Raw genomic sequence first — 11,499 nt, forward strand, 5'->3', positions numbered from 1 at the left:
GTGACTTGTGGGTGAAATGTGGGGAAAGCATCTTCCCCAAGAGAAAAAAGTGGGGAGACACCTTGCAAAACGAGGAAGGGCCTCAAAACATGAAGTGGACATCAATGAAAATAATGACTCTGGGTGTAAGCCCAAGTGTGATGGTTGAGCTTGAGTCTGTTCTTGGTGTGTTTTTACCCCTGTGTGTGGTTGAGAAGAGGCACTGTTTTCCATGGATGACCTACTGTCTTCTCACTTAACCAATAAAATACGGGTCAGGGCCACATTAAGCTCTACCAGAAATAATAGTTATGGGTTATTCTGCAAGTAATGCGGAGACAACTTAATTATGGGCTCAACTAAAGTGGAAACCACAAATAATTGGAAAAATATAAAATGTTTAACCAGACTCTAACCAAACTTGTAGCTGGATTTATCAAGATGTCAAACTCCAAGGGGAGGGGGAGGACACTTTGCCATAACTCTCCTGGGGAGGTTGGTGCCAAGACTGTTGCCAAGTGTTTGCTTGAATGTGCTGCCCAAATAGGAATAACTCAGCTCCAGAAATCACAGCCTTTGAGTTCTGCACAAACTTCCCAGCTTGTGAAGCACAGGCTGGGTATAGCTGGAGGAGTTTTCAGGAGCATATTTTGGTTTTGTGAATAGACCTGGCGTGCTTCTTCAGTAGCCCCAGAAGGAAGCGCCCAAAGCCAGAGAACTTCCTCGCAGCCGGCAGGGTAGAACATCAGGTTGATGTGAGGGCAGCAAGGCCAAGTCAGCAGGCACAGCTCACTTATAATGCCCCCAGCTGCTGTTCATTGGTTCCCTCCTGTCACAGGAGAATCGTTCCCCTCCTCATCCCCTTGCTCCGTGGCTGGGGGTTGAGCTGTCACTGTCACACGACACTCCGATGCAAATGGCCAACGGTGCCCGCTGGCTCGGCAGCACCTGCGGCGTCTAGACCGGTTCCTGCGCCCACATGCAAATGTGTGGGGAGGGAGCCGGGGCCCACGGCCCAGCGACACTTGCTGGGAAGGCCCTTGGGTCCCATTCCTGCTTCATCCCTTCCTCCGTGCCAGGCAGAAGTGCCACTGAGGAATAATGCTGCTTCTCTGCTCGGTGGAGTAATTTTACTTCGTTTTGGAGTAATTTGGACCAGAAAGGAGTCGAGAGCTCAGGAGCAGTGAGGGGGTGCTGGGGTGTTCTCCACAGAGCTTTTTTGGCAAGCTGGTGCAGCAGTCCGGGGGTTTTCTCCTGCGCTTGCTCGGTGTCATTTGCATCTCCGGCGTGGCTGGGATGTCCCAGAAACTGTCCCCGATCTGGGGCTGGGCAGTGACAATGTTTGCTGTCCTTTCAGCGGAAAGCTGTTCCACAGAGGTCCTATGGTTCAGGATTGACTGGGGAGGCAGGAGTGTTGAATTTATATTTCTTTAAAGTTTTTTTTTTAATTTCTCTTGTTCTTGCTTCCAGCCTTTCTCTGTCTTCCTAACCCGATCTTTTTCAAAACTCCCTCTTCCCATGTTCCCTTCTTTAGCCCTCAGCACACCAAATACTTTTAAAGATACCATAGCAGGTTTCTCACCTGCTTGCAGCTGTGTCATCACACCACTCTGCTGTCTCCAAAAATGAGCCAGACCCAAGATTTTGTCCCCCTTGCATCACTAGCAAGTTGTGCATTTTCACTTGAAGACAGTAGCAGTGAGCTCGATGTGTTGTTCACCCAACCTAATTTTGGACTGATTTCGTTAGGCTTTGGCTAATTCTGGTGCTCTCATGTTGACACTGAAATATATGTGGGTTTCAGGTTTCAGCAGGAGGCATTTTTATCTTTGAAGCAGGTGATAGACCATAAACCACAATGGTGAAGATTCAGTGCAGTTGGGGTTTTTGGGGGATAATTTAAAAAAAAAAAGAAAAGAGTTTTGGTTTTTTTTCCTCTCCTGCAAGGAGCCCTGAGTGAGTTGTGGGGAAAGGAGGGGTGAGCTGCAAGATCACTTTCTCTCAACACAAGGAGAGTTAATGGTTTCAGCATGGCTGAGGGGTTTGCTTGCTGCAGATGTCTCTGATGCAGCCTCTTGTGAATCTCCCTGAAGGGCCAGGGAGCTGCCATCTCGATGGCATTGACGTCAGGGCTGGGTTTCTGTCCATCCTAGTCAAACATGGAAAAGGTTTTCCATGTGGCCTTTAGGAGCTCTTTGTACCACTTTTTTTTGGAAGTCTCTGATTTAGGTACCATGGCAAGGATTCAGCAGGTGTAAAAAATGCTACAAAAATCCAATAAAAATTAGATTTAAAACGACCAAAATCTAAGTCTTCCCTGCACAGGGGCAGCTGCTACAGAAACTAGAGAAGCTGTGAAGGTGCTTTGTATATGTTTCAGTTGATGCTGGCCTGGATGAGGCCACACATCACTACATGAGGGCCACTCTTCTGAATTCTTGGCATCCAGGAAGAGGTCAGCTTAAATATAGTCACAGGTCAGATCCTCACCCTGCTTCTCCCTTCGTGAAATTACCGCTCATTGTGCAGAAATACTGGCCACTGCCACGACTGCTGCTTTTTCTTCTGAGAAAACACCACGGTGTTCATCAATTACACATTACTCATCCACCAAAATCACTGTGGCTGCTGCCGAGCCGATTCACAGACCCTCTCCAAATCCGTCCAGCCGATGCTTCTGTAGCTCCTGCATTTTTCCGGGGTAGGCAGGAGGTGGACACCTGCCCTGTGACCACAAATCAGGGGCATGATCTTGCTCATCTTGGTCTGTCCATTGCATTTGTCCAGGGGTAGTTTTCTTCGTGTACCAATTTCATTAAGCACTGCCAGCAAGGTTTTGGATTCCTCCAGTCCTGGAAGAGTACCAGCTGAATGATCCAGCTCCATCCTTTCCACTGTGCAGCTCTGGGGAAAGGTGCTTTCTCTTCTCCTATTTTTCCCCCAGTTCTAAAAAGCAGGATAATTTTGAAATCAGGAACTTCAGAAAGATTTTCAGATGTCTTTTGTGCTTCCATAGCAGTTTGCATAGGTGACCAGCTATCTCTCCTGATAAATTGCTGTTTTTCCCACCATTTTTTTCAAGAGACTTTTGCCACAACCCAGCAAAAACAGTGGGTTCCTTCTAATAACTTTCTGCAAGGAAATTGAAAACTCTGAAAGGATTGAACAAAACCCAGTTTTAAGACCACCTCCTCTTTTACTGCCGTGACAGCAAGGCACTTGTTCTTTCCATTGGACTTTGAGAATAGCTCATGGAAATTGTCCCTGGCCTCTCTGTGACTCTGGTGTACAGGGAGTTAAACTCCTCAGTCATCTCTTGGACAAGCACTTCATAAGACTTTTGGACCTCTCTTAGAGGAAAAAAACATTATCCAAGAGAGATGAGTAGTTTGAGTGGAGGACTTTTTTTTGATTTCCCATTTTGTTGCTTTGTAAAATGCTGATGTGATTTGAAAGCTCCAAATTACAACATTATCACACAACCACATCTCTTTTCTTCTGCCCTCTTCCTTCCTCCTCGCCTCTCCACGTCCCCTTCCCCTTTTGTTTCCTGACTGGTGACTTTGTCAACTTTATTCAGGACAAAGCCCCCATCCCACCAACACCTGAGGGCACACAGTGTTCCTGTGGCCATCCTGGATGTGTTACTTGCCTGGCCAAGTGTGAAATTTGGAAGATCTGAGTGGAAACGTCAAGCAGAGAGACCGTGATTGTTTTTCCATGGCATGACGTGAGGTGTTTTCACTGATGAGAGGCAGCAAAAATAGTGTGGGGAAAATACAGCCCCAAGAAAGAAACATGTAAATATTTGAGTATACTAAAAACCCCCCTGCTTAGTCAGGGGCTTGTGCTCTGCTTTTATTCTGGGCTTGTTTTGTGGTTAGGGGGTAAATGCTCAAGGGAATGAGGGGTGATGTGGGTACAAACCCAGCAGAAGTGAGGCGTGGGGGAGATTGCGTGGGGAGTCCAAATGTTGCACTCCATCTCAATGGCTGGTTTTAATTAATACTATTGACAACTGAGCTTCTGGGCTGGCTGTGGGGAGCATCTGAGAAGTGACATCACCTCTCTCGGTGCTCCGCCAGCCGGGTGTGACTGCTGAGGTGTGAACTTAGTGCCTGTGTTGGACTGTGACCTGCCCCAATAAATAGGGGTGTGGGTGTGCCTGGTTCTGCAGAGCATCTCTGGGGCTGAGCCTTCCCTGAGGATGGGAGCTCCCCTTCTCCCATGGCTGCTGCTGCTGCTGCTGATGTCCCACTCTGCCCATGCAGGTGAGCTCCCGGTGGCTTTGCTGTCATCACCCACATCCTGCACCCAGAGGGACTGGGGGAGCTTGGGATCCTCATGCCTGCTTAGCCGAGGGTTTGCCTTGGAGCCAGGGAAAAAGTGTGACCATCCTTTGCTGGGGTCTGGTTCAGCTTTCAGGAGCTGTGTGGGAGCAGGGAGCCAAGGCAGAGACACAGGTGACAGCTTCTCACTGGGGTCCCTGCAGTGCTGTCAGTGAGAGCATGGGAAGGGAAACTTCCTTTGGCTCCCGGAGTTGCTGCATCCCTAACAGCGCTGTCTGTGCCTGTGAGTTTCCACCTTCTCTCTCTCTCAGCCATCCTGGAGGTGAATGGGAACCTGAGCTGTAGGTGTGCCAAGACAACCTCGGAATACATCAGTCCCAAGAAATATGAGAGCATTGAGATAAGGCCTGTGGGCAGCAGCTGCAGGCGTGTGGAGATCATGTAAGTGCCCTGGGGCTCTGCTGCTGCCACCATCCTGCTTCTCTGCTGCCTTGCTGGAAACTAAACCTTTCGAAAAATGCCACCAGCTCACTTGCTGAGAAACATCAGGTGCGGAAATGCAGGTCCTCAGGGCCTAAAGGCATCTTTCCAGCAGGGGAAAGCGTGATTTCCTCGTGCTGGAGCAGGGAGTGTTTGCAGCTTGGAGGAAGCACTTCCTCAGGCACTGAGGCAGCATGAGCCACAATGGATTTTCCCAGGTTTTTGCAACTACTCAGTATTAATACATTTGTAAATCTCCAGAAAAAGTTGTCTTTGAACAATATTCTGGGCTTCAAGTGTCTGCTCCGCATGGGAATGTGTTGCATCTTGCTTGTCCTGGCTATGCTGCGGCTTCCTCTGTCTCTGGTAGCTTTCTGCAATTGCTGGCACTGGGAGTGAAAGCTGAATCTTGCCCATCAGCTCTGGCTGATTGAATCCCTGCCTTTGGAGGAGACAGGAATGCTCAGGAACTCTCCTTGTGTTTCAGAATTAAATTAAGAACCTCAGGGAAGGTGTGTGTGAATCCTGAAGCCCCTTGGGTAAAGAAGCTGCTGAAGCGCATTGCCAGCACGTAAGTTGTTTGATAGAAATCCCTTTGGCTCAGGTGGCCCTGGACAGCATCCCAGCACATCCCTGGTCCTTAGAGGCTCCCATGGGCCCAGGAGCTGTTGTAGGGGCTGCTGCTGTCCAAGGGACACTTCCAAAGTAATGGAGGGGCAACTCTGCTGTTCAAAGCAGCGTTCAGCCCAGCACAACCCGTCTGTGGTTGTGCTGGGTTATGGACAGTGCTTATGGACAGTGCTGCATTTCCAAAACATTTTTGGGGAAACAGCATGAGGGGAGCAATGGCAGGATGAGGGTTTGTTTGTGGCAGGTGCAATAGTGTGGTGATGCTGGGCTGGGAAAGCTGCCTTCCTTTGTTGTGCCTGTGCTGGGTTTGTGGCCATCCCGGCAAGTGATGGCTGCTCCAGGAAATGGCAGCGACTTCCCTCAGCTGGGGCAGGAGCTTCCTCTCCTGAACCTGCTTTGCTCTGCGTTCACACGTTTCTCCTCCTTCTGCTTTTTGCAGGAAGAAAAAATAAGTTTCCTGCTGAGGAAGTTGCTGCCCAGAGCCCCGAGGTGGACTGGCAGATGATGCCCAGGTGTGCAGACCTGGCTGCTCCTCACTTCGCCCTCACTTCCCCCTGCTTCCCGAAAGCCCCATGTCTGGCTCTGGTGGCAGTGGCTGTGGGGAAGGTGACTCACTGCTGGCCCCAGCCCCGCAGCAGGTTCATGGAGAGGGTTTTCCCAGCATTTGGTCCTTGGATCAGCGTGAATGTGAATCCTTCATTTATTTACTTGCCTGCAGACTGTGAAGCTGTTCCCCATCAGGGGCTGCTCCTGCTTCTTTAGGAATGACGTTGTGACTCCTTCCGTGTGTGAAGTGCTCAGTGACAGAGCGTGTGTCTGGGGCTTCTGTGGCACAGTGTGGCATGTCCTGTCCCAAGGGCTCAAGGCCAATAAAATTCACATTTTTTCATTCTGTTATGTTTTCCCTGGATCTCCTAGCTTTGAAGCAATCTATGGCATAGAATCATAGGACAGCTTGGACTGGAAGTGACCTCAAGGCCCATCTTGTCCCACCCTGTGCCATGGGCAGGGACACTTTCCACCAGGCTGCTCTAAGCCCTGTCCACCCTGGCCTTGGACACTTCCAGGGGTGGGGCAGCCACAGATTCTCTGGGCAGCCTGTGCCAGGGCCTCGCCACCCTCACAGGGAAGAGTTTCTCTCTAATATCCCATCTAACCCTGCCCTCTGTCAGTGTCAAGCCATCCCCCCTTGTCAGGGGTCCTCCCCATCATAACCTGTTGTGTCCCTCGGTGCTGATCTGAGAGCAGATGTTGCTGGCAGGGAAATGGGTTGATCCAGCCAAAGTGCTCCACATCCAAATGATGGAGCAGGGGTTTACAGGTGAGGCTTTAAGGAAATATACTGGGAATGGGCTCGAGGTCACTTGGCAGAGTTTCGGGGTAAAAAATCAAAAACAAATGCCAGCAGAGCGGTGCTGGGCTGTGCCTTGCAGGGGGATAGCATGGTTGTAGGAGAAATGTAGTGATATGTGATCATGCCGGACAGAAAAGCACCCCAGAAAAGCTCTGGGCTCGTGGGGCTGTGTGCGCTAAGAGCAAAGTTGGAGGAAACGACAAAGAGAGGAAGGGGAAAACAGAGCCAGTTTTGGGAAGCCGGGCCCCCTGCCAAGCCCCAAGCCACATTTTACCGGCAGTGTTGCAACCTCAGCGAGCGCCGTCAGCAGGGAGCAGGGTCGGGCAAAACCGCCGCGACCCCGGGGCCGCCCGTGCCACCTCACTTCTCCTATTTTCCCTCTCAAATAGCAGGATGTGGCCGGCGCCGGGGCTGGGGCCGGCATGGCTGTGCGGGCAGCCCTGCTGCTGGGGCTGCTGCTGGCAACCCACCACCCTGGGGACACAGGTGAGGCTCCTCTCAGGGGGGCTTGGGGGATGCTGAGGGCTGTGAGGCTTTCAGGGTTTAAAGTGGGTGATCCTGGTGGGACGTGGCGGGAGATGCATTGCCTGGGGAGGGTTTTGGGGTGATGTGTGAGCCATGGCCATGTGCCCCTTCAGCAATCCTGGAAGCCAACGCCAGCCTGAGCTGCCGCTGTCTCAAAAGCACCCGAGCCTTCATCTCCCCGGAGAAATACAGCAGCATCGAGGTGTGGCCGGCAGGGAGCAGCTGCCGGCGCCTCGAGGTGGTGTAAGTGGCTCTCGGGGGTATGAGCCCTCTGCTCCCTGTTTCCCCTGAATTACCTCAGTTTCGTGCTCATTTTCGTTGTGAGAAGGGTGGGAGACTCAGCTGCCTGCAGGAGGGGAAATGAAAGGCTGAAAGGCCACGTGTTTTCTAGGATTAAGCTAAAGAGCCTGAAGAAGGTCTGTGTGGATCCAGACACGCCTTGGGTGAAGAAACTCTTGCAGGACCTCCCTCACCTGTAAGCTCTCCCTTCGCCCTGAGCACCAGGGGCTTCCAGTGGGACCTCGGGCATCAAGTGGGAACCTTCACACGTATCCTCCCTCTTCTGCTTTTGGCAGGAGGAAGAAAAAGGCTCCCCGCTGAGGAAGCTGCCACCGGAGGCATGGCCAGATGTGCTGGACCCAAAACTGCCTCTCTTCCCCATCCTGTTGTCACCTTGTCCCAGTCCAGAGCGGAGCACACTACTGCCTGAGCTCCTTTTTATGCCTTTAAACCCTTAAAAATGCCCATCTCTGCTTCCACCCTCTCCCATCCCGTAGCCGTGTGCTGGGTGTCCCTTTTGGGCGTGTCCCAGCAGGCCCAATAAAGGCGGCAGCCCTCTGTCACTGTCCCTTGCATTCCTTCCTGCGGCATGCCAGGAGCTTGGGGTGCTTGGGGTGGGAGGCATGGGGGACACCATACTTTGGCTAAAAACATGGGAGGTTTGAGAAGGTGGCCACGGCAGTTTCCACCTTTTTTGGCGGGGAGGCAGCACAGCCACGTGCAGCAGGGGGAAGCGACGGCAGGGAAGTTGAGGCGTGGGGCAGCCCCTTTTCCCTCGGGCGCTTCCCAGCCTGTGAAATCCCCCTGGGGCAGGGGGCTGGCTATAAAACAGCCCTGGCAGAGCTAAGGGTGGGCAGTGAGGATGCGGCTGCTGCCAGCAGCGCTGGCCCTGCTCCTGCTCCTGAGCAGCTCAGAGCCGGGGGGCGGTGAGTGGCTTTGGGTGTCCATCCATGTCCCTCTCCAAATGCCTGGATAGTGGCACTGGGCTCAGCCAGATGGGCTGAGCATGGGCTCTGCTAAGCTTTCAGATTTGTTTCTTGCCTATCTTTGAGCTTGAGTTTGTCTTTTAAACCCTGTGGCTAAGCAGGAGTAGGATATTGGGGTGGAGAGTGGGGGATTTGCTTGATGGGTTTAAGCTGCTTCTCTTCCAGACCCCTCTAAAGCTTAACTGCTTGGTGGCCGGGCAATGGGTTTAATTCATAAAATGTTGGTTACGTTTTTCAACCCTGCAGCTAAAACCTGCCACACACAGGAAAATAAGCTTTGAGGCTGTGCTGGGAGGGATTAGCCTCACTGCAAACCCCATTAACAGCAGCCCGTGGGTGGCAGGAAGGGGATGGGATAGGGGGGAGGGGGGTGTCCACGGAGGGCCGAGACCTGGTGTGGGCTGCCCTGGGGCACAGGTCTGTCGCTGGAGAGCCTGCTGACCAACATGAGGTGCAAGTGCATCAAATCCACTGCCCACGTCATCAGCCTGGGGAGGATCCTCGCCATCGACGTTACCCCACCAGGCATTCACTGCAGGAGGAAGGAGGTCATGTAAGTGGAAAGCCTGGAAACCAATTCCTGCAGATTGCTCTTTTGTGCACTGGTGCAAAAGTACATGGTTGGGGAAGCCCACAAAGGCTGGGGTGACTCTTGCTTCTTGATTTAAAGGGGGTTCCTCCCACCATGGCTCATGGTGCTAAGGTAAAGGTCCCAAAATTCTACATCTCTGCTGCCCAGGGTTTGTATCTGTTCCAAGGGAGCAGAGGGCTTTTCTCTATGGGTTAGAAAAGCTTTGGGAGAGGGGTGTGCATGGGGCTGAGGGTTCTCGTGGCCTTGCAGCCTCACCCTGAAGAAGAACAGGCGGGTGTGCGTGACCCCTGAGGCGCCCTGGATCCAGCTGGTCATCCACAAGCTGATGCAGGGGTATGTGAAGCCCAGTGACTGGAAAACACCCAGCATCTCCAATGCCTTGGTGGGACCATCCATCTCGCCTGACCCCTCTGTCTTCCTTTCTTTTCTCCCACAAAATGTGCAGGAGTAGCACCAAAAAAGTGCTGCTGCGGCCACGGCGGGAAGCACCGTGCTGCCGGACCCCTTGGAGAGCCCCCACCCCATCCCTGCCACTGTCCAGATCCAGGGAATCCACGGTTCTGAATTCCTCGTGGGACAGCAATGACACAACCCCCATGCCCTGAGATACACTGGGTTTAGTGGCACGATGCTGGTGCTGCCTCTGCTCCCTGGGTTTTGGCTGGGGCAGGATCCTTTCCCTGCTCTCCCCTGGCAAAGGCTTTCCCCTCAGGCTCCCAGTGTCTCCCTCTGTTTCTGGTGCCCCTGCTGTTCCTGCATCCCACCGTAGCCCATCCATGGTGCCACCAATAAAAGGATGAATGTGCTTTTCCCCTTGGCTGTAGCAGCTCTCTCTGCTCACATTTGTGTAAAAGTTGGGACTTTTTGGGGCAGGGATTTAGGTTGGACTGTGGGACCGTGAAGCTTTTGGCTGCTTTGCCAAGGACACTTCTGAAGGCGCCGCCTTTCCTCTCTGCTCCAGGATTTGGTGCCTTTTTCTGACAGGTCCTGGCAGGAGTAGGTAGTGCAGGAGTGGGATAAGGTCTGTTGTTGGCTTCTGGCTGTGGAAACACAGAAGTGGGAATTTTGCCAGTGACTGGCTGAGGCTTTCTGTGGTGCCCCATTTTCCTGGGAGAGGGACTCTGGCATGGCCCAGGAATGTGGGTGACATTGGTCACTGAGGTGACACACGTGTGACTTGTGACCTGGTGCAGGATTATCCCTGTTTACAATCGGGCTTGGCCAGTTTGGGAGGAGGTGTCTGAGGTCTGTAGGAATCAAATTTGTGTTCTCCTCCCCATCCCTGGTTGGATCCCAAAAATAAATGTGTCCCTGGGCAGTGACAAGCTGGGAAACACCCACCCAGTCTCTGTATCCCGCCCTGTGCCCCAGGAATGACAGAAGGGATAGGACTGGTTGCAAAAGGGCTGTTTGTTGCCTCCAGAAAGACATGGAAATACACAGAAGGGAAGAAACCAGTGGATGTTTAGCCCTATCCATCGTGGGTGAGTGATATCCCATCTCCACAATGATTAAATTAAAAAAAAAAATTTAAAGGGAAGAAAAATGTAGCAGTTCAGGGGTTTAGTGACCTCCTCTTCCCCGCTGCCCAAAGGTCCAGGGCAAGCAGCATTTCCTCATCCCAGAGCCTGGCACGCTCTCAAATTTAAAGCAAAGCTGCTATTCCCATGAACCAGGACGTAAATCCCCCAAAAACTGTCATGTAAGCATGCCCGGGAGTGACCCTGCAGCTGCCCCTGCTCCACGTGCACTGCCATCTTTTCGGGGACGGGACCTCCTGGGTGCAAGGGCAGCACACAAGAAAGCAATCTGACTGAAAAAACCCGAGCTCTGAAAGTAACCACTGTGGGATGGCGTGGGAGCTTCCAAAGAGGATGGATGAGCCCCAGCACTGGGATCACTCTCTCCACCATTCCCACAGGGAGCAGTTGTGCCATACCTGGATCTAGAGGCTTATAATCTCCACCTAAAATTGTTTCTAATTTGAAGTGAGTTCTTGGCTGATGCTTGGCAGAGAGGATTAAGATGTGGGTGGTTCCCACCAGGTTCTTTTGGTATCTGCGTCACCTGGGAACACTGAAGGCTGAGAGGGAGGGTCTGTGACCAAAATTGTGTAATGCTTCAGGCTCCTTACAGTGAAAGAAGGAAGCAAAAATATTCAGCTACATTGTACAAAATTCTCTTTTTTATATATGTATATATGTATATATATATATACACACACACAAAACCCCATATTGGACAGATTCACCAGTTTGAGTTTTAAAAAGTTGCTTGTAGAAGGGTGTTGGATTTTGTTTTCTCTGCTGGCTTTAGGCAGTGCTGTTGCTTAGGAGTGGATACCAGGCACTGTGTTTTGGAAAGCAAACTGAGGCAGTGAGAAGC

General features: G+C 51.9%; 2 protein-coding genes across 3 annotated transcripts; both read left to right on the forward strand.

Annotated features, from left to right (window-relative positions):
- Positions 1-2,124: 2,124 nt before the first annotated feature.
- Positions 2,125-8,094, forward strand: LOC146437788 (alveolar macrophage chemotactic factor-like). 2 transcript variants are annotated; one of them, XR_014851526.1, is made up of 6 exons: positions 2,125-4,250; positions 4,580-4,709; positions 5,236-5,319; positions 7,371-7,500; positions 7,649-7,732; positions 7,833-8,094. XR_014851526.1 is itself a non-coding variant. In XM_085057775.1 (4 exons), exons 1-4 carry the CDS (start codon positions 7,155-7,157, stop codon positions 7,855-7,857), a joined length of 303 nt encoding a protein of 100 aa, XP_084913901.1. In that variant the 5' UTR covers positions 6,726-7,154; the 3' UTR covers positions 7,858-8,094. The 2 variants fall into 2 exon arrangements, 1 of the variants encoding a protein (XP_084913901.1); XM_085057775.1 differs by lacking the exons at positions 2,125-4,250; positions 4,580-4,709; positions 5,236-5,319 and adding an exon at positions 6,726-7,218.
- Positions 8,095-8,333: 239 nt separating this feature from the next.
- Positions 8,334-9,954, forward strand: LOC146437789 (C-X-C motif chemokine 2-like). The gene is made up of 4 exons (XM_085057774.1): positions 8,334-8,462; positions 8,940-9,075; positions 9,364-9,447; positions 9,560-9,954. Exons 1-4 carry the CDS (start codon positions 8,399-8,401, stop codon positions 9,717-9,719), a joined length of 444 nt encoding a protein of 147 aa, XP_084913900.1. The 5' UTR covers positions 8,334-8,398; the 3' UTR covers positions 9,720-9,954.
- The last annotated feature ends 1,545 nt before the right edge of the window (positions 9,955-11,499 follow it).

This window comes from Lichenostomus cassidix, chromosome 4, assembly GCF_008360975.1.
Source record: "Lichenostomus cassidix isolate B80296 chromosome 4, HeHo_3.0, whole genome shotgun sequence".
Taxonomy (NCBI): domain Eukaryota; kingdom Metazoa; phylum Chordata; class Aves; order Passeriformes; family Meliphagidae; genus Lichenostomus; species Lichenostomus cassidix.